Source organism: Enoplosus armatus, chromosome 3 (assembly GCF_043641665.1).
Source record: "Enoplosus armatus isolate fEnoArm2 chromosome 3, fEnoArm2.hap1, whole genome shotgun sequence".
Taxonomy (NCBI): Eukaryota; Metazoa; Chordata; class Actinopteri; order Centrarchiformes; family Enoplosidae; genus Enoplosus; species Enoplosus armatus.
This window is the reverse complement of record NC_092182.1, coordinates 15,383,324-15,403,366: the sequence shown is the minus strand read 5'-3', so window position 1 is coordinate 15,403,366 and position 20,043 is coordinate 15,383,324. Positions and strand designations below refer to the sequence as shown.

The 20,043-nt window shown below is 41.2% G+C and overlaps 4 protein-coding genes across 5 annotated transcripts in view; 1 reads left to right on the top strand and 3 right to left on the bottom strand.

The window, feature by feature from the left end:
• Nucleotides 1–330: 330 nt before the first annotated feature.
• On the bottom strand, nt 331–3,737 carry LOC139283419 (somatomedin-B and thrombospondin type-1 domain-containing protein). Its single transcript, XM_070903425.1, has 5 exons — nt 3,506–3,737; nt 2,779–2,970; nt 1,915–1,993; nt 1,594–1,776; nt 331–448 (listed from the first exon to the last, which is right to left on the bottom strand). Exons 1-5 carry the CDS (start codon nt 3,735–3,737, stop codon nt 331–333), a joined length of 804 nt encoding a protein of 267 aa, XP_070759526.1.
• Nucleotides 3,738–6,369: 2,632 nt separating this feature from the next.
• rdh20 (retinol dehydrogenase 20) lies at nt 6,370–8,991 on the top strand. The gene is made up of 5 exons (XM_070903166.1): nt 6,370–6,822; nt 7,934–8,032; nt 8,122–8,267; nt 8,613–8,744; nt 8,874–8,991. The coding sequence occupies exons 1-5, from the start codon at nt 6,370–6,372 to the stop codon at nt 8,989–8,991; spliced, it is 948 nt and encodes a 315-aa protein (XP_070759267.1).
• A 1,684-nt stretch (nt 8,992–10,675) lies between these two features.
• stau1 (staufen double-stranded RNA binding protein 1) lies at nt 10,676–18,091 on the bottom strand. Of its 2 annotated transcripts, none has more exons than XM_070902122.1 (15): nt 17,959–18,091; nt 15,783–16,097; nt 15,278–15,399; nt 15,004–15,160; nt 14,728–14,884; nt 14,446–14,617; nt 14,241–14,336; nt 13,912–14,124; nt 13,677–13,820; nt 13,405–13,551; nt 13,232–13,307; nt 12,795–13,114; nt 12,560–12,682; nt 11,716–11,795; nt 10,676–11,478 (listed from the first exon to the last, which is right to left on the bottom strand). In XM_070902122.1, exons 2-15 carry the CDS (start codon nt 15,973–15,975, stop codon nt 11,391–11,393), a joined length of 2,088 nt encoding a protein of 695 aa, XP_070758223.1. In that variant the 5' UTR covers nt 15,976–16,097; nt 17,959–18,091; the 3' UTR covers nt 10,676–11,390. The 2 variants fall into 2 exon arrangements, with proteins under 2 accessions (XP_070758223.1, XP_070758224.1); XM_070902123.1 differs by having other exon boundaries at nt 15,016–15,160.
• Nucleotides 18,092–18,299: 208 nt separating this feature from the next.
• Nucleotides 18,300–20,043, bottom strand: part of pbrm1l (polybromo 1, like) — an 11,754-nt gene continuing 10,010 nt past the window's right edge. The window contains exons 28-30 of the mRNA XM_070902479.1: nt 19,655–19,719; nt 19,129–19,333; nt 18,300–18,733 (exon numbers count right to left, since the gene is read on the bottom strand). Coding sequence (XP_070758580.1) covers nt 18,570–18,733; nt 19,129–19,333; nt 19,655–19,719 — 434 coding nt within the window. The 3' untranslated portion in view covers nt 18,300–18,569. The remainder of the gene's footprint in view (nt 18,734–19,128; nt 19,334–19,654; nt 19,720–20,043) is intronic.

The following is a 20,043-nucleotide window of genomic DNA, read 5'->3' as shown; positions in this document are numbered from 1 at the left end:
ATTTCCCTTGGATGACTCAAATGAAATAAATCAGATCACTTTACATTTTGATTAGGAATTGCTGACTTTCATTTTACTGTAAATTTGTAGTTTTGGATGCAAACCAAAAAAGGGATATGTATTATTAAAGTTTGTGTTGTGCAGATTAAATTGGGTCATTATAACTAAAAAGGCACAACTGAGCATTTACCAGCACTCTTTAATAGAACAGGTTTAGCGAACAGTATTTGTGCTGGTTTTTCTAATTATACTGGCAGATTGTTCTTTACACACGTGTCTGAGTAAATATGTACAGGAGGGAGCCTGACAGAAGGAAGGAGGAGGAGGAGGTTAGATGAAGAGGAAGCTGTGGGCTGTCGGGCAGGAGCAGGCCTCCAGCCTCCGCACGCGCCTCCACCCACCCCTGCATCGAGGGTTTCCCACTGCCTGCCACTGGAGAGACTGTCTTCTGCAGGAAGGAGGGAGTGAGGACTGAGTTAGATTTCTCTTTAAGTCCAAGAGATAGACAATGTTGCCATCTAGTGGTGCTCCTCACTGTTAGCAGTCAGATCTGAGAGATAGACTGTAGATCATAGATCAGTGGTCTGTGATGAAACACAAACAAAAACAAACCCTGGAAATGTGACCCAGGCTGTTCTATCACAGCTGATCCACACATCACTTCTCCATCCACCACTGCACCTCCCACAATACAGACACAAGAAACAAAATGTCAGAGACCGAAACAGTGTTATGCTTGCTAGATCTTAGCAGATACCAGAGCCAGGATCTTCTGTCTATGCAGTACATATATCTGCAGATATATTATTACCATTTCATGGTAATTAGGCTACGGTAATCCTAATTCATAATTAAATATATCCTTAAAGGAATAGTTGGACATTTTAGGATATACAGTAATTTGCTTTTTTGCTGAGAGTTAGAGGAGAAGATCGATACCACTGAGTGTACAGTGAATATAAAGCTAAAGTTAGCAGCTGGTTAGCTTAGCTTAGCTTAGCACAAAGACTGGAAACAGGAAAACAGCTAGCCTGTCTCTGTCCAAAATTAGTAAACAACAATATTCGAAACATTTAACCCAATTTGTCATATTTTGTAACTATTTTCCCAGTGTAAATATTATTAGCTGTTATTAGCCATGAAGGACAAGTGGTGTGTTTTAAACACGAATAATAACAGCTGTAATTCCTTCCTAATTTACTCGTGTTGTACTGTTTTTAGCTGGTAATTAAAGAATACTTGACTCTGCCATCGGGTGAGACGGAAAGGTGACCTTTCTTAGTGTAGTGAAGTTATGTTCAACACTGAGTTTCTTTACATATGAGCAAAATGAACTTCAGGCTAATTTCATGGTTGAATAAATCCCTGGCTGAGCTTTAAAAACAAATACCTTATCTGTCTTTAATGGTCATTAACATTTCCTGAATAATACAAGCTTAAATATGTGCGGCTTTCTAAATTCAAAGAACGTTAACTGTCAAAACTTTTTCTTGGTTTCATCATGCTGACAAAAAGACGAGTAAATAGTTGTGATGTGAAAGTGTTTTGATACAAGAAATGTTCTAATAATCTTACAAACAATATTGTCCTTACCTGTCCTCGTCCTTTTCCTCTCCGTCTCCAGCGCAGTGCGTCTGTCCAGCAGCGAGGGCAGGCGGCTGGCACTCGACACACACACGGTGTCCCTCCCTCAGGTACTGCATCCACTGTGTGTGTGGGCCCGCACTCTGCTGGCATCCTTTCGTCAGAGAGGTCAACTGAAACTGGACACAATACCTGTTTTACACAAACACACACATATTCAAACACACAAACCAAACTCAAGACTAAATACATAGTGACGATTCATGAGAACACATCAATGGCAAAAATGAGTGTAATTTCACATTTTTCTGGACTCTCTGAACGTGTTACCCTATAATGTCGCTGCTGTCAGGGATGTCTCTTTTCTTCCTGGCGTTGCCATAGCCACCCGTGATAATAAGTGCTGGGACTGCGGAGGGAGCATCCATGATAAGAACATTACATGTGCAACCATATGTTGCAATACTGGGCCTCATACCTCAAATTAAGGAAGTCAAGATAAAAATATAGGTAAATCTGCACTCTTGTGATAACATCTTGTTTGATTTATTTTACAACAAGGTATCCTCAGTATTTCTGCTCTTGGTACTTCAGTGCTACTGCAGCATAGACAATGAGTATTATGACCCATATTAATGAAATGATTAAAGACAGCACATGTCACACAACTTTTACATTCAGTACATCTAAATGTCTACAGTCTAACACTGTTGACATCTGATCTAAAATGACAACAAGGCAGTCCTGCATGTGACACTCTCTATTCTCCCAGAAAATACCAATACAGTGTTACACTATGTTACATTTAATGACTGATGAATCAGATGTGTAATGATCCATCTTGGGTGTATGAAGGGATGTTGTAATGTGGTTTTCCGTATTATTTGGTTTTCATTAATGTGTCTTTTACAGGTCAGTTAACATTTATGAGATGCTTCTTTTTTACATTGCTGTGGATTTGAGAAAATCCAGTCTGTCCCAGCTGTTAACTTCAGATCTCAATTTGTTAACCTGAGTTGCCCTTTAAGCCAGGGATATTTTTCATGTAATAACTTTGAGCAACTCAAATTCTGCAAATAAACACATACTGTATGACTAAACGGGTGAGCTGTTTTCAAGTGGATACTATAACATCTGATTCTTAAAGAATGTCAGAGAATAATGTGATGATCACATCAGGTAGATTTTACTCACCAAGCGAATTGTGACAGTGTCCTTGCTGAGACCAGTACTCTGCACAGCCGGCATGCTCCTCCAGATGGGAACAGGCATCGCCTGCATTGACCGGCTCCTGCAGGATCGTCCTGCTCCGCCTGCGGACGGTGGCCCTGCAGGGCTCGGCACAGCCTGACCACTCCGTCCACTCAGTCACCATACAGGACACCGCTGAGGGGGAGAAAGACAGGGCACATACAGCTGAGGAAAAACCAAAACCAGCCTCAACTTAATTGTTGTCAAATGTGTACAGATCAAGGTGTCACATTCATTTCCGGAAATCAGAACATTTCAATGACACTGTAGTTGCAGGAAACTGGATGTTTGACACATATGCAGTATCCTGCACTGCATTTCATGTGTGGGGTCAGACAGGCTTCACTGGATTTGTTTGGAGGGTTAGTTGAGGTAGATACAGTACAGCTATGTATCTATGGAGATCGAACCTGTTAATAGCATAGTCTCACTATGCCCTCCACAGCATACACATTGGGCTTTTAATACAAAATCATGCTAATATTTTTTAGTTATTTGTGTTTTTTTTCCCTGATGTATATGATGTACTTAATTGACAAAAGAGGGGAATAACTCTTAAAGAATCAAGTCAGTCTTAAACAAGCTATCATCCTCCGGCTATACTGTGGAGAAGGTTTCTACAAAGTTTAATACGTGATGAACAAAAGTTTTCTTGTCAGAACAAACCCACCTGGGCAGGCTGTCTCATAGTCGTGGCAGCAGTCCAGCGTGGACACGCAGGCCTGGTCGCAGTAGCAGGTGCCAAAGGAGCGGTCCGATCTCCATCCTTTGCTGATGCATGACGGGTCCCGGCCGGTGCAACACAGACCCGTTTCCAGACAGCCCGACTGACACGGACCGACGAGGAATAAAGACACTCCGAGACAAACCAAAGTGACAGAGCTGCTCCTCCAGACCGGCATCACGACGGACCGCGCAGCATGCACTTCAACAGGTTTAGGACGTTTAGTGAGCTGTGCAACAATTTAAACCACTTCGTAGGCTAAACCACTGCCCCGTTAAAGTCTCTTAAAAGTCAATTAAAGGTCTGAACATGAACTCCTATCGTCTGTGGTCAGCGGGGTCAGCAGCACTAAGAGCATCAGGAGTTAGAGCACTGGTCGGTGGGTTGGAAGTTATTCATGAGTCAACTCTGTTATCTCTTAAAGGAACAGTTCACCACTGTAAGTAAAGTAAAGTGCCAGACTGGACTGGAAACAAGTTGGCCCACAAAACTGAATTTAATGTGATCATGTAAGATACATAAGGCAATTATTAGATCAGATCCAAATTCATGTATAAATCATAAGAAATGTCACGTGGTTAATTTGTTACCTCACCAAATGCATCGCCCTCCTGATGTTGTCCTAGCGTCATGACAGAACCTGAAAAGAAAATCTTTTCCCACTGTATTTTGATACATAGTTTGTCCTTTTTTTTTTAATTACCCTGTATAGTTATTTAGCCACAATACTATGTGCAGAAAAGAAAAGTGATATGAAAAGACAAAGACAACACGCCTAACTGCTGGGGCTGAGCAGCAGAAACAGAAAAAAAGTAAGATATCGACCCCCACTGAGCTGCATTGTATGCATAGAAAACAATAATGGAAAGAGAGAAGGAACTTGCAAAACCTCAGTAAAAGAAAAATGTTTGCTTAAATTCTTTCAGTGCCTCTCTGTCGATCTGTTGGTGAAGCAGGCAGCTTCCCAGGCCCATGTGTGCCTCAACGTTGTGAAAAGAGTGGATTAATGAAACTCCTATGGCCGAGGTTATTCATGCAAAAAGAACAACAGTGTGGACAGTGCAGGCCTCCACTCAAAGGAAGATTCCCAGTAGCCTTCGTTTGTGCATGTAGAGGGAGAGGATAGGGACAGAAAGAGGGGGAGATGGGTGGAGCTGAAATACTGATTATATACTGTTCAAAACACTAAGAGCTCAAGTCTAAGAATTGTTCTTTATGGGAGAGAGAAACATATATAGAAACAGCAAAAATCATTACCATGACAGCTGTGTTTCCCTACCTTGTGTTAATTTCTAAAGCAGTTCTCTCAACAAAATTAAGTTTGTTGCGATCAAAAAAGGTGAAAGATTTGGCACTATTTGGAAGCAACTGCTGCGTTTTTAAGCTTGAGGCTGTTGTTTACATTTGGACCATGGTTTTGTCTTAAAGGTTACACAGATTCAGTTCACAAAAGACAGAAATAACCCAGCATTGAATGGCTTCCCACAAGGAGAAAACAGTCAAAAAAGTATAATTTCTTTGGCTGTATCCAACAAGGAAACTGGCTGGCAAACAATCAGACACAACTCCACACTGGATCCACAGCTCTTGTTCTGCAAGCCAGTATTCAGGTGTTACCGCTAGATCCAAGGCGCTCACTTTGATGTGATCTTTGCTGCTGCTTCCAAGTGTTACTCAACGACTCACAGAAGGGCAACATTCTTGGCAGAGTTAGTCTTCTTACAGCCTCGACCCATTTCTGTAAATATATCCTGTATTTTAGAAAAAGAAAATATTTATCTGCACATCATATTGTTGTGAGATATAACCACCAGGTTAAAATGTTCAGTAAAAACAAGTATTTAATCGTTTTTTAGAATACACTGCATACACACATAAATAATCTTTACATTACTGGTAACAATTTTAACTGAGATCACTGAGAAATGATGAACCTTCAATTTGAATATACACAATTGGGTTAAAACATGCAGACTCACTGGTATGATTGTAAATATGGCTCACATGCCAACATTGGGAGTACACAAGGCTGCCAGTGTTCACCTAGAAAACAAGAACGTGACACAGAAACAAGCAGCCTTCTTGAGACATAAGTAACAATGCAGAGATTTACAGTTCACATACACATAATCTCCTTATGTTCTCTTTTAATATGATTCTGAGTACACGACAGGGCAGAGGTAGAAGTGGGACCCAAGCTTCTTGCTGAATGGTGTCCCTTTGCTGAAAAGCGAACCAAAAATATTCAACTTTATCTCACTGCTTAACTATAACTTAACCTCTGAGCCACTGCACTGTCTTTATGTACATGTACAAGATGTCTGGGAGTCTATAAGAGTTCTTCTTGTACTTAATTAGCACATTAACTTCTGTTTTACTTACAAATATGAAAAATACTAATTAGTCCTATAGTTATGAGGAAGTATTAAGAGGAAGCCTATGTTGTATGTGCATCTGTGCCAGTTTCACGTGTACAATATGCACAAGCTGCGTAATGCCGTCTGGCACATGTTATTTTCCTCAGTAATGGAGAAAATGCATACATTCACAGCTTGCAACAAAAGTGGTTTTATTGGGAGCTCAAAGTATTTCCTCTAATCCGGGAGGAGAGCGTTTAAATAGACCAGGGATGGAGGCTGAGGGTCACAGAAGGAGGGAAACACCAGCTTGGCTGTCTGCATCCTTTGCACTCACACAATCCAACACTTAGTCAGGCAGGAGGGAACACACCTTCACAGGTAACAGGTGTCAAGTCAAATCCACTGAGACATTTGTTCTTACAAAGACCATCAGCCGTAACGTAGATCAACATGATTTTTCTAATGGACCTCCAGATGATGCTGCTGGATGTGATTTACTTCATACTGCGCAATTCAGTGCGGGTCGTCCTGCGCCCACGCACCAAGCCCATTGATGGCGAGCTGGTGCTGATCACCGGGGCAGGTGGTGGCCTGGGTCGTCTCTTTGCTCAGGAATTCACCAAACATGGGGCAGAGGTGGTGCTGTGGGACATGAACAGCAGTTCCAACGAGCAGACAGCCAAGCTGGTGCATGAGATGGGGGGCAAGGCGTACACCTACACGGTGGATGTGACCAACAGGGAGGATGTGTATCGCAACGCGGACATTGTGCGAAAGGACCTGGGCCGAGACGTTACAATACTGGTGAACAATGCTGGAGTGGTGGCTGGGCAGCGCATGTTAGACTGTCCTGATGAGCTGATGGAGAGGACCATGAAAGTCAACTGCCACGCCCTCTTCTGGGTGAGAACTCTTTAGTCAATATGAAAAAGTGTTGAAAGACATTTCACCAATCATACCTGAAGTGTAGAAGCCTCTCCGACGACTGGGAAGACCAGACAGGAAGTCTGGAAGACAACTGCCCTTATTACTAGTTCTAACTTTCCTATTACCTGGAGGACAGGTATAGATACAGTATAGATCTGTGTGTGTGTTTAATAATGTAAACTCACTACTTATGACAAAACCTCTTACCTGTAACTGTTTTATTAATCTGCTCATCCAGAACAATAATTGCTTTTCTAATTATGTCAAGGTAGTAAATCATGTTCATATGATCAGTAACTCTTATTGTAGATGACACCCACATGTATCAGAACTCTCTTGATCTCTCTCTTGATCATGTGTGGCAATATTAGTAAATACATATATATTTTCTGATAAAAACTACATCCAAAAAAAGGAGAAGAGAAAAATCAGTTGTCAAAGTAATAAAAGGTGGCCCAACATCAGAACAGTCTGTTTATGTAGCTTCATATTTAATTAAAATATCATTCCTCAGTGGATGAGTAGTGTTTAGCAGCATATCACATATACATCATACATGTTGTATACGTACTTGTATTTACAGTTAGTAAATTAAACACTACTGCTTTGATGGTGTGCCACCTTTTTCCATTGTGTTCCCTGATTAGTACAGCCATACAACTATTATTATAATTTTAAAAAAAAATCAAATCTGCCCTGCTCTGTATGTGGCACACTTTTTAAGTCCAACACAGATAATGACTCTGCTCCGACTGAAATCTAGAGAGCTGGAAATGAAGCTTTTGAATTTCACAATGTGTAATCTTTTTCCACCATCAGCTGCTGTACAGAGCTGGTTATTGTGGACGTTGTGACGCATGACATGTAAAATGTATTGCGCTAATAGCTTTATCCCCTTCACACTCTGGACTGTAGGATTCCCACTTAAATCCTCTTAATATGAAGCTGCTCGTGCAACATAAGCTTCCTTCACAATGAGCAACATTTAAGTCACCACAAGTCATATGAACACTGCAGTTTGTTGCCTCATAATAACCTGCTGCAATATAACAATGTATGTGTGTGTGTGTGTGTGTGTGTGCCTCAGACAGTGAAGGCCTTCCTCCCGCAGATGAAGGCCCAGAATCATGGACACATCGTGACCATCGCCAGCGTCCTCGGTCTCTTCAGCACGGCTTGTGTCGAGGTGAAGCAGGGAGGGAGAAACATCACTGCAACACTAAGATATGACAGCTTTATGATTTTGCATATATTCAATACTTGATTTTTTGACAGGATTACTGTGCCAGTAAGTTTGCTGCAGTGGGTTTCCATGAGTCTCTGGCCCACGAGCTGCTGGCTGAGGAGGTCGAAGGAGTGAAGACTACTCTCGTGTGCCCCTACATCGTGGACACAGGCATGTTTGAAGGCTGCAAGATACGGTGCGTCAACAAAATACTCAAATGCTGTCATTCTTGTCTTTTGCTCAACAATCACATCCTATCATTAAACTGTGTTTCCAACAATCTGAATGGAGTGATTTAGACCCACCAAATATGAATAAATATATGTATTATTTATTATTTTTTTAATTTATATTATGAAATATGATACTGGGGTATTCTGTTCATATTCTAAACTAAATCCCTGTCTACCACTGTGCAGCACAGGAATATTGGTATGTTGACTTGGATAGGCATGCTTATGTTTGGGCATGGGCTGGCTGTCGAAACACTGCAGACTAGCTCTTAAGTGAAAGCCCATTTGTCCTTTGGTGCCACTAATAGGGAGGAAGTGGAACTGCTCCTACCCCCTCTGGAGCCCCAGTACTGTGTTGAGCAGGCCATGAACGCCATCCTGATAAACCAACCATTAGTGTGCATCCCTCGCCTCACCTACCTGCCTGTCCTCTCCAGAGCGTAAGTACAAAGACACACCTTCATATTAACCAAACACCATAAATACATGTTTATATTCATGTGTGCATTTCCATTGCTTAACGGCTGATGTTCAGTATTTTAACGTCCATCGCTCGTGTTCTCTTTCAGATTGTTGCCATGGGAATCCAATGTGGTTACGTATCGTTTCATGGGGTCCGACAAGTGCATGTACCCCTTCATTGACAAGAAGAAACAAGTGTTTAATGGCTCTGTTAAGGCGACATAAACATACCTAGTACCTAGTGTACATAGTACACTTAGACAGCGTTGGAAGTAAAAACCTTAAAATTAAAATCAAATGTCATTCAAAGGGTTTATCCTTCTGCGCACAAAGGCCAAAAGGAGGCAACTTTATTTTTTGAGACTGATCATTCAGATGTGTGTACTAGATGACGACTCAGCCAAGTGGTCATCAGCACCCCAGAAACACTTCAATAACATTCACATTAAGTTCCTTCAACCTGTTTACACCATAAACCTGTGAAATGACAAAACACTTAATGATTTGTGATTGAATCCTGGACTGGCCAAAAGGGGAATGGGAGTGTTTTTAATATCTGTAACTTGATATGTACCAGAATATTGTGCTATATTATGTTTACATAAAATAAAATGATTGAAAACCTAAACTCACTATGTGAGGAAAGTGATTTGTGTTCTGGATTGGAACAAGATTCAAATGTATAATTACTATGAATTCTTAAAGAAACATTCATTTTCACTCACCGATTCCTAAAAAGGACACCAAAAAGGACTTTTCAGTGGCCAGTTTTAGATCTACTGCACTTTCTCCACCTTTACCTTGCGGATTTTGCTTGTGTTAATCCAAGGGAGCAAGTATGACTAATGATGAAGCATTTCATGCAGCATAATGTAAGAATGTACTGTTTAAAATGCCTCCAGTCATACTCCCAGAATTTCCGAGAATGAGCTCATGTTTGGGCACTCGAATAAAAATGTAAACAGCAAACGTTTGCGTAAAAAGACAGATTTGTCTCTGATTTTAGCTTTGTATCAAAAAACGAATCACTGAATACCTCATTATTATGTGATAAATGTTTATAGCAGCTAAATTCTGATGAAAATTAAGGTGTCTTTTGTTTTCAATATTACAATTTATTTTCAGACTCAATGATTATCCGGGATTCGTTAAACAGAATCACCATTAGAATTAATACAATTTAAACGATACCCAAGCCGACATTGGACCCTCGGGCTGAGCAATACTTTTTTTCCATATTAATATTTATATATAACGATATGGCAAATGTGTACAAAATAACATGATAAATAACCATATTGTTCAACGCAATCAATCATGTTCAACTACTACAACAGAAAAGTCTTCCAATGTATAAAATAAATCTTTAACTCTTTATAATCCTTAACATTTTTACAAAATCAAACCCCATTTTTTCACCAATACCCATTCAATTTATTAATATTTAGTTTTCATTGTTAGTGGTGGGGTCCGCCATTCCAGGGGTGGATTCAAACTGTGCCTACCAAGGGACTCACAGGAAATGACGCATGTAATCCAGTGTTACTGTTTTTCAGTGTTGACTGAATTCATTATTAAAAATAATTTTTTAAAAATGTTTAAAAAGTTGTTCTGTTGTATTTCTGACAAAGTAGCTACTGAAGGAGTTTTTGTTGTAGTATTAAACTGCATTTGCTGTTACCGGACTGTAATCATATTACTTTTTACTTACAATTTGTTGGAGGGATTCATTTGGAAAGCAGAAATTTGGAAAACGTTGACACAATATGATTACATCATCCCAATACGATTCCACTGAAAGTTGATCAATGATAATATTGAATTATCGCACGGCCCTGGATAACCTAAACATTTTTAGTTATATATTTAGCCAATGGCAGGTGAAGAAAAACACAAGATAACAGGGGTCTTTGTTTTGTGCACGTAAGCACATATGTTTAATTACCATGGGGAGCGGAGAGGGAAGGGAGGTTGACATAAGGGAGGAAGGGGGAGAATCAGGGAAACTGACGCAACAGGGAAACGTCCCCGCCACACACAGCAGAGACAACATCACATTACATCACACGCTACACTTAGTCAGAAATTCTTCCCAGCCCTACATGGTAATGTCAATAACACTGGTTGTTGATATAAAGCACTCTAGGAAAATCAACAGAGGTTCACTAGCTGCACCCTAGACAAAAATGAGGTCCAAACCTTTACAAGATCTTGCTTAATGAACTACCTCAGTGGGGGATAAAATAAAGACTTTAAAACAAGAGTTAGAAGGTCTCAAAGAGAGGAAACAAGTTCTAGGCAAAACAAAACACAGTTCACAGTTAATTGCTTCTTCTTTTTTTTTTTTCACCAAGTAAACCCCCAACTCATTGACTAGGATGCAGCTACTTTTTCTACAACGCAACAAAATAAATAATGTGTACAATTAAACAACACCAAGGGGAAGAAACACATTTTTTTTCCTATCAATCTTGTTTAACTGTGAACATTGTGGAACAATGAATATGAACAGTGATGGTTTAGAGCCTACAGTGCCCGATGCTTCCTGTAGCCTTCTAAAGCTGACTAAGAACACAGTGTCTGAGTTTTCTCTAGTGCTTTTACAGACAACCAAACCTGATCATCTAAACAGTGCCATCCAGGGTCTGTGCCAATGTGCTTGAGTTAGCCTGTTTGAGGTGCAAGTCACCTTCGATTTCCTGCTTGCCACACCTGTGGATAACAAGTCACATAGAGTGTCAATATTAAGAGTTAATCAGCCCCAAAATATTCCTTTGATGGCTGCGTTTATGTGCACCAGCGCTTATTCAATCTTCTGTTTGACAAAAGCCATTTTATGCAGATTGAAGAGTTTACATAAGGCATTTTTTTCCTAACCAATACTAATTTTGATTATTAGTGGAATGAAAGGCTTCTTTTAGCCACAGCTATAAATAAGTCACAGCTTACCGAGAGACTGGTCCATTTCCTGTCCTCTCATTGGGCTGCTGGTCCAACTCTGAGAGCAACTTCAATACATTCAGTGCAGCCTGTAGAGAGAGGCAAAAGAGGCAACTGCTAGTCAATGGAGTACAACCCTGTAAAATAAACCCTCATTGTCTTGGTAGCAGGTATTCTTCAAAAAACAGGAGTGGATGTCCAGGAAACAGCCAACGTATGACTCAACAACAACAACTAGGTGTCTGTTGTGTCATTGTAACGAGTCAGGGCATCAATCGTCACTTCATGGTACGGTATTGAAACAAAGTTAGTAACCATGCCTATATTTTTGGAAAAAATGCCTCTAGAAAGCTTCTTTGTTTGCTGCTAATAAGGGTTGCACGCTACGGAGGAAATATGGTGACCTTTTTTATGGTGACCATTTTAAAAAAGAAAGATCAGATAACCAGTCATACTGGCTATGCTTTGCTCTGTGCAGAGGAATGACAAAATGGGCCGTCATAATCCATTTCAGAACAAAACATTTTTGCAGAAATTGCAGCATATGACACTTTTTACATTTCAAGCACCAAGCTAAACACGTGCAAGGACTGATACTGTAGACGGTTATATGTGTTTGACCCACTTGTTTTCAGCATTTTGTTCCTATTTATTATCTATCAACGATGGCCTGGTCTTTCCCGAGGCATCCAAATACTCCCATGTTTCTAATTTGGGGTAGTTTTTGACAGGAACTTTGTCTCTTATAGCTAATGCAGCTCACGCACACACACACACACACACACACACACACAACGTGATTCCTCACATTGTACGTTTTCACATACATTTTGTAGTTTAAAAAAAACCTCACCATATCATGACAGGATTCTACATCTTTCCCAATCCCATGACTGATGAGCGGTGGCTGGGAGGAGCAGTTAATCAGTGACACAAACTCATTCTTATTGTTTTTGGGAAAATCTTTGTATTCCACCTGCAAGCAAGGAAAATATTTATTGAATCTTTATTTTTTTTTTGTCTAAATCAAATACATGCACACTAATGGCCTTATTGGGTTCACCAAAGCAGAACATGTGGTCTGTTACCTGCAGGCCCTGCACAGATGAAAGGTAGCTGAGCTGTTCTGAGGGCCTGGTGAGGGGTCCATGGGGCAGTTGGTTCAGGTTATTTTTGTTCTTCAGGATAGTCTCAGCAGTCAGGGACGTCCCTGCGTAAAGCAGCTCGTTGGCAATCATGGCAGTGATTGTGGCCATGCCTGGGTTGGGCACTGCCCGACTGTAGTCCTTGGCCTGGGATCCTTGGCAGACCCCGACTGCTTGAGCCACCTCAGGGACCATGGGCAGGATACCTGCAGGCAGCTGCTGGTGGCTCAGGTAAGGCAGGCGGAAATCCTCCTCCTTGGAACCTTCAAAGGAAAAGCAGATTAATAAAAGGGTGCATTAGCACAACAGATATAACATAATCTATTCTACAATATGACCACTGCCAAATATATGAGTCAAGTAGATCTATTGACACTTACCCAATGCCACTTCCTCTACAGATCCAGGTTCAAAGAAGGTCACTTTGCGCCCATCACCAGGTTTTTTCACTGGGGTCTAAATATTACAAAAACAATAGATGCACATGAAGGAATGAAGTTTTATAACACATATCAAAACTGTCTTGTCTGCCATGTTTACAAGACTTGCTTACCTTTTCATCAGTTTTGAGTGCCGGTTTAGGGGGCTGAGGCTGAGGCACTTTATATCCCAAGAGCTCCAGCATTTTCTCTGCTGCGTTCCTCTTGGCCACCTTCTTGCTAGGTCCCATTCCCTCTGCAGACTGGCCGCACACCGACACCTGCACCAGAAAACATGCAGCAAGGTGAACTTAATGGGTGAGAAATTAACAAGCAGAGGCAAAGGAAAACAGACAGATGTTGCATGAGTCATGCTATCAGCATGCCTCAGTTGCTGTTCTATCACCTGCATGACAAACTCCCGGCGCCGAGGTAGACCTCTCTCTGTCACCATGCAGTACTCTGGTTCCTTCTCCTTCTTGGCCTGCTGGATCTGAGCCAGGCGGCTGATGGGATTCATTCCCTGACCGTACTCTGGGCTGGTCTGCAGCTGTTGGTGTGACAGGTTAATCATCACCACTTAATCAAGAGTCTTTAGGTCTGTTCCGATTATTCTTATTCCAGCTCACTGGTTATGTTACCTTGATGATGGATTTGGTTTTCTTTTTGATGCGTGGCAGCGTCTTTTCCACGCTGGGTATATGGGGTAGCCTCTTCAGCTCCCCCAGCACCGCTGCTGCTGCCAGCTTCTTGGCGATCTTTTTACTCTTTCCTTCGCCCTCTCCTGTGAACTCCCCAACAGTAACACACACTACAAAACTCTTCATGTGGGGAGGGCCTTCTTCCTTTAAAACCTGGAAAACAACAGTGACAAATCATGATGTAGAGGAGCATTCCTGCTCTATCATCTTCATTGTCTACATATCATTGTATTCCTGTTAACAGTTATTAAAAGAAATGTATAAATCACCTCAAAGTTGACAGGTAAGTTGCGTTTAAGTGCAATTTCAAACACTTGACTGATTTCTGATTTGTTGAGGTTTTCCTCCTCGGGCTCTCCGTTCATCTGTCAGGAGCAGAAACGATATTAAAGAAAGAAAAGCAATAAGTCTGAATTAAATTGCACAAAGGCTTTCTAGCACTATTTCATGCTGAGTGTGCACTTCTTTTCTCACCACTGGCAACTGTTGCAATATTGGCTCTTTGTGCAGCACTTTCAGGGCCTTGGCAGCAGCTTCATGTTTGGCTAACTGTCGTGTGCGTCCCTTCCCAATAAACTGCTGGCCTCCGATGGAAAGCTCCATGTGGTACATCATTGGTCCCACTGGAGGAAATGGGTAGTAGTACCTGGACAGAAAAAAAAAATCAAATGCAACTCTTTTTTTTTTTACCTCTTCAAAATTAAGACAAAATGGAAGAATGTCCTTTTTCCTCATTTCCAAGTGAAGGAAACTCACTGTTGCATAGAGCGCTGGTAAGGTCCTGGAGTCCGGACGTTGTAGTTGAAGTTTGGTGGTCTCATCCCCGGGTATGGGTCGATGGGTTTATACATAGGCTTTTTACCAAGCTTCATACATAGTGCATTTAACTCCATGGTATGTGTCATGCCATCTGCTGTAAGGCCAACACAAAGAAAACCAACAAACCAAAGAAATAACTATACATGAGCAAACTCTTTTAGGCAAAGTGTTAACAAACATTAGAAGGAGACAGAGCCAGTGGGAAGAGCCCACCTGGGTTCTTGCCTGTGTTGCGGGGCGTCCTCACAGTGGGCTTGGGAAGTGTCGTCTCAGCGAGGGCAGATGCTGCAGCGGAATGCTGGGCTTTCTTGATGCTGGTCCCCTCAGCTTCCCAGTGCTGATCTCCCAGTGTGAGCCTAACTGAGAAAATCTGAGGCAGGACAGAGAGGAAATACAACAGATTCTCCGTCACTAGCATGAACTTGTGACAAAAGAAGACATAGAAGAAATTTCTAATGACTAGTTTGGCTGAAAAAATGACAAGTACCTTGGAGTGAGCTGGTCCTTGCTCACAAAGCAGCTTATACTCAGGTTGGATCTTGTTGAAACGGGCTAACTCATTCACCAAACACATGGGGGTCTTCTCTTTAGGGTTTGCCATGTTAGATACTGTGAGAAAACAAAAATTAGATTAAACTCACAACTAAGCAAATAGACATGATCAAACGGTTGCTCCTAGTCCCAGAGTCTGACAGCAAATACACAAAAAGAGTCTGAGAAAGACATGTGGGGCTTGATAAACCTTTGAAAAAAACAGGCATAAAATCCTGAATATCTCAAAGGTAGTGACTGTGAAGTACAGAGAACGGTCATAGAGAGTACAACGAGTGTGAATCTAACAAATACACACTGTATGCTTTTATAAGCCTTTATGGAATTATTAAAAAAGCACCTTTGCAAACACAAATGTTAGTGGCTAAACAAAAAGGTAAACTTTACTGTGCACAAAAAATTGAATCAGCTTTTCTAACAAACAAACAAATAAAACAAACCTGTGGTGGTATTGTAGGGAGTGGCTGAGCCTGCTGGGAGAGCGGAGCTCCTGATGGGCTGGCTGGCGCTCTCCGAGGGTAGGGTGCCCGAGGCACAGGGAATACTGTAGCCGGGCTGTGGCTGCCCCAGCTGCAGTGGGGCTGAAGCAGCAGGCATGGGGCTAGCCGGACACTGAAACTGGAGCTGGGACATCCTTGTTGGTCTAGCTTAGTCAATCGTGGGCTGAGGTCAAGATAAGAACTTTGTAGTGCAGCAATGGTGAATGCCAAAGTGGGAGGAACTGTTTATTGAGGAGGTCTGAATGGAATCTCTGCCTGAAAAGTGAGGATATAAGATAAGTATTTCAGCATATGAAGAAAATGACATAATCTAAAAAACTTCACTGTCTGGAGCATCTAATGGACGAGATGAAGGGTACTCCCTTGAAAGATTTCCTATCACAGGTCTGACAAACAAAGCGAAACATCTATGGACAACTTAGTTTCTAAGTCACTCAACCTGCATGTGTTTGGATTGTGGGAGGAAACCCATGCAGTGATGATGAGAACATGCTAAATCTACGCAGAAAGGCCTCAGCTGGCTGGATCAGGTTTGAAACCAACACCTTCTTGCTGTGAGACAACACTGCTGACCGCTGAGCTTCACAGGTAGCTTTTGCTCCCTCACATTCAACTTTTAACCTTAAAACTGATACATTTTACCCATGTAAATCATTATGATCGTTGAACTGAAAATAGTACCATATGAATTCAATACAATGTTTGACAGTTGACTAATGCTAACAATATTCTGCCTTACAGATTTAGGATTCAAGCTACAACAATCAACTGACATGATTGTCTGGATTGTTTGAGTATAGTAAAAGCACAATGCAATCCAGGAGAAAACCTAGACTACATACAAATCAGGTTTCTTACTATATGACAAAAAGTAGCACAGTGTGTATAATAAACATTGAAATGAATGCTTCTGTTCAGCTCTGGTTTCTGTGCTGGTCACAGCTGCAGAATATTTATGTGCTTTGCCTTTGTGCAAAAATTGCACATGATGACAACATTTCTGTAAGATATTTAATCTCTGGCAATAGTGAGGAAAATTAATTATGGAGCTATAAGTTTCATAGTGACTTTTACACAAAGTGAAATTCATTTGACAACAGTGCAGGACGATAGGACAAAAAGCCCTTTACAAAGCCTTTGATTCTCTTAGGCATTAATAACTTTCATGAAGGTCTCAAAATGCTGTATATTTGGCCAGTAAATGCGCACAATAGGTAGTGATTTGTCCAACACAGGACGATAACCCGCCACGTCAACAGCATCTTTACTTATCAGCCAACAAGAACGACGAGAACCAAACAATGTTACCAGATGGTTGTCATGAACAATACTGCTAATGTGATGTGTTGACAGAGCTACACCCAACGTTGACCCCACCACTGTTATATCCTATTTCTTTTCCTCATCAACATTTTGCGCTACCCTGGTTGTCAATTAAGGATGCTGCTGCTTCAAACACTTCTTACTGATTTGGTTCTCATTGAAGGTGCACTGTTGGGAGGTGTCGATCACAGTCTGGGTGTTGGGGGGCCCTTGAAGCCTTCGCTAGCTGTGATTGTAACACAACTAAAATTCACAAGCACTCATTTTAACATACATGTCATGCTACTACATGTTGGCTACACTGAACTAACTTATTAGTAAATTGTCAACTTAAGCATTTGCTAGATTTATAAGAACGTTAACCGACAAGCTAGCTAGGTATCATGGCTGCTGCACGAGAATGTCTCTCACACCACTAGACTTGTATATTTCCTAATGGTTTGACCATCTGTGTGAAAAGGTCTATATAGCAGACATTACTGTCATTAACTAGCTCTACATGAAGATCAGGTAGGCATAAGAGCTTTCTCAGAGGGACACATTAGCTAACTAGCTTACGAGCTACAGTGGCAGGGATGGACATAATGGGACAACCTCTGTAAAAATCAACCTGAACACCTTACTGACTGTTGCAATGGTGTCTTCAGGAATATGCACTCACAACACATTATCGACAGTACCTGACACCAATTCATTAGTTAATTAAATGTCTCATATTAATTCCTAGAGACAAGCCGGTGAAATTGCTAGCTAGCTAACCCCGACCCTCGACAAGTCACTGCACAAACCTCACCTCGTCGTTCCTTTTGCTCAGTTTTGATTAGTCCATAGTACACGTCGATTTACTGTCGTTTGCTTTTGTTAATGGCCAGTTTCAGGATTCAGTCTATGTTATTTTTATATCAAAATACGGGCGGTGAGGAGATGGACATTGGGAAAACAGGGCAAACACTAAAGAGAATGGCCCTATCTTGATTCGCTCTTCAGGAAGTGAGGTCTGCAGAGAGGAAGTACTTCCAAAATAAAGCATGATTTAGAGGATAGCAGACACTGTTATGGTGGATAGTGAAAGAGGCATCACGCATTTCTTCTTGGGCAAGCAAAAAAGTAACTATAAAAAAGAAAGACAGTATAAACAGGGTATTTGGAATTTTATTTTGGTAGTATCAATAACCCAAAAAAACACTGGTTTTGCAGCACAATTAATCCGGTTTTGTAAAAAAAAAAAAAAATGAAATGCACACACAAATAACTATCAAGCTTATTATGTTAGCTAATAAATATAAAATTGATCATGATTCACTATAAAATATTGCTTCTATGGTCTATGATCCTTCCTAAACCCCATAGCTTGAGGATAAGAGCAGTGAGTGAGCTGGTTATAGTGGTTTTGTGTCCAACAGGTTACAGGTTGTGTGCCTGACAGATGTTCAGAGAGTCTCTCAACATCAGGTCACGCAGGCGCCACAGTGCATCCGCCATGGTGGTGTGGGCTCCTTTGCTCTTCAGCCAGTGAGCTGGCAGCCGGCTCTCCTGCTCTTTGGTCAGGTGAGCGTCACGCCTTTGAGCTGTTATGGAAACACAGGGTTTTTGATATAAGTACTGATCAATGTCCTGTGAAAATCACAACTTATGCTTACTAAGAAAAGTAATGCATTACTTTCCAGATATATATTTATATTTCAACAAACCTGCTTCTCTCCTGTATTGTTCCAGTAACAGCAAACATTTCTACATCAACATACTTGTCGTGACTTAAAAAACAGGCTCTAATAGGACGAATTTAGTATCTTAATAACTGATACGTTATTGTGAAGAAGGTAGCAAGTGCATTTACGAAGAAAAATGTATGAGTCACACATTCAAATCTAATCAGATCATGTCGGAGAAATCTGTGGTATAATGTGAAGTTTGTCAATATTGTATCCACAAGACCCAAATGGAAAGTCGATTTAAACGCCACCTTTGAGCGTTTGGTCCCACTTGCTGACGGAGCCAGATTCTGAATTCAAGCCCTCGATGTACTTCAGGTAGGCCTCTGAGTGAAGCACCCTCTGAGTCTTTGGTGGTGGAGCCACAAACATGGGAGTGGTGGGCTGCAGGTGTGAGGGCTGGCCCTGTCCTGGATATGGTGGAGGAGCATGCGGCCCTGGGCTGAACATGCCAGGCTAAAAGCAAACAATGACAATATACTTTTTTAGCACGTGGACAATATGTGGAATACTGAATTATACATATTTATTAGATATAACATGCCATTTTTATGTTATATATAAAACCAACCATGAGTATTTTGTTTTCTTGTATCTTGTAACAGTACAGTACATCAGTGAAAACACAATGGTTACATGACTGAAGCAGAATGCCAGTGATGATAAATTAAGCAGGGAGCATTTGATGATCAGTATCCATAACCAGAATTTCATATAGAGTTGAAAACTCAAACTCAAAAATGTGAACTCAGTATTATTTTCTGAAATGGGGATCACCTGTTGCATGAAGTTTCCTGCTGCAGGACTTCCTGCCATGCCGTTCATCCCAGCGCCCATCATACCTGTAAAATGACAATATGTTGTTTCTGTGCATTTAGTAACTGTTGCTTTATGTTAAGATCTACGAGAATGTCTGGTGAAAATGTTAGTCTTTTAATATCAGTTGAATGTTGGTTTGTTTCATGCAATATATCTGTGAATGTGTAGGTGGATGCTGTTTATTTTAGGTGTGGCATGTGAGTGCACTTTGAGAGGCTGTTGGAGACCAGAGAGCTTTGACTGCTCGGTGAGTTCATCAGGCTGTGCAGCCTGTGGACCAGGTAAACCCCTCCAGCAGGAGAGACACGATTGGATGTGACCGAGCAGGTGTGGCTAGGACAGTGGCC

Excerpts from the sequence above, each read along its gene's own strand:
- stau1 (XM_070902122.1), bottom strand. The coding sequence starts at position 15,975 with ATGTCCCAGCTCCAGTTTCAGTGTCCGGCTAGCCCCATGCCTGCTGCT. Across the intron at positions 14,337-14,445 it reads TATTGCAACAGTTGCCAGTG|ATGAACGGAGAGCCCGAGGA; the intron begins GTGAGAAAAGAA and ends TGCTCCTGACAG. Across the intron at positions 13,115-13,231 it reads TGTAGAGGAAGTGGCATTGG|GTTCCAAGGAGGAGGATTTC; the intron begins GTAAGTGTCAAT and ends TTTCCTTTGAAG.
- LOC139283419 (XM_070903425.1), bottom strand. The coding sequence starts at position 3,737 with ATGCCGGTCTGGAGGAGCAGCTCTGTCACTTTGGTTTGTCTCGGAGTG. Across the intron at positions 2,971-3,505 it reads CTATGAGACAGCCTGCCCAG|CGGTGTCCTGTATGGTGACT; the intron begins GTGGGTTTGTTC and ends TCTCCCCCTCAG. Across the intron at positions 1,994-2,778 it reads ACACTGTCACAATTCGCTTG|TCCCAGCACTTATTATCACG; the intron begins GTGAGTAAAATC and ends CTCCCTCCGCAG.
- rdh20 (XM_070903166.1), top strand. The coding sequence starts at position 6,370 with ATGATTTTTCTAATGGACCTCCAGATGATGCTGCTGGATGTGATTTAC. Across the intron at positions 8,033-8,121 it reads TCAGCACGGCTTGTGTCGAG|GATTACTGTGCCAGTAAGTT; the intron begins GTGAAGCAGGGA and ends ATTTTTTGACAG. Across the intron at positions 8,268-8,612 it reads TTTGAAGGCTGCAAGATACG|GGAGGAAGTGGAACTGCTCC; the intron begins GTGCGTCAACAA and ends TGCCACTAATAG.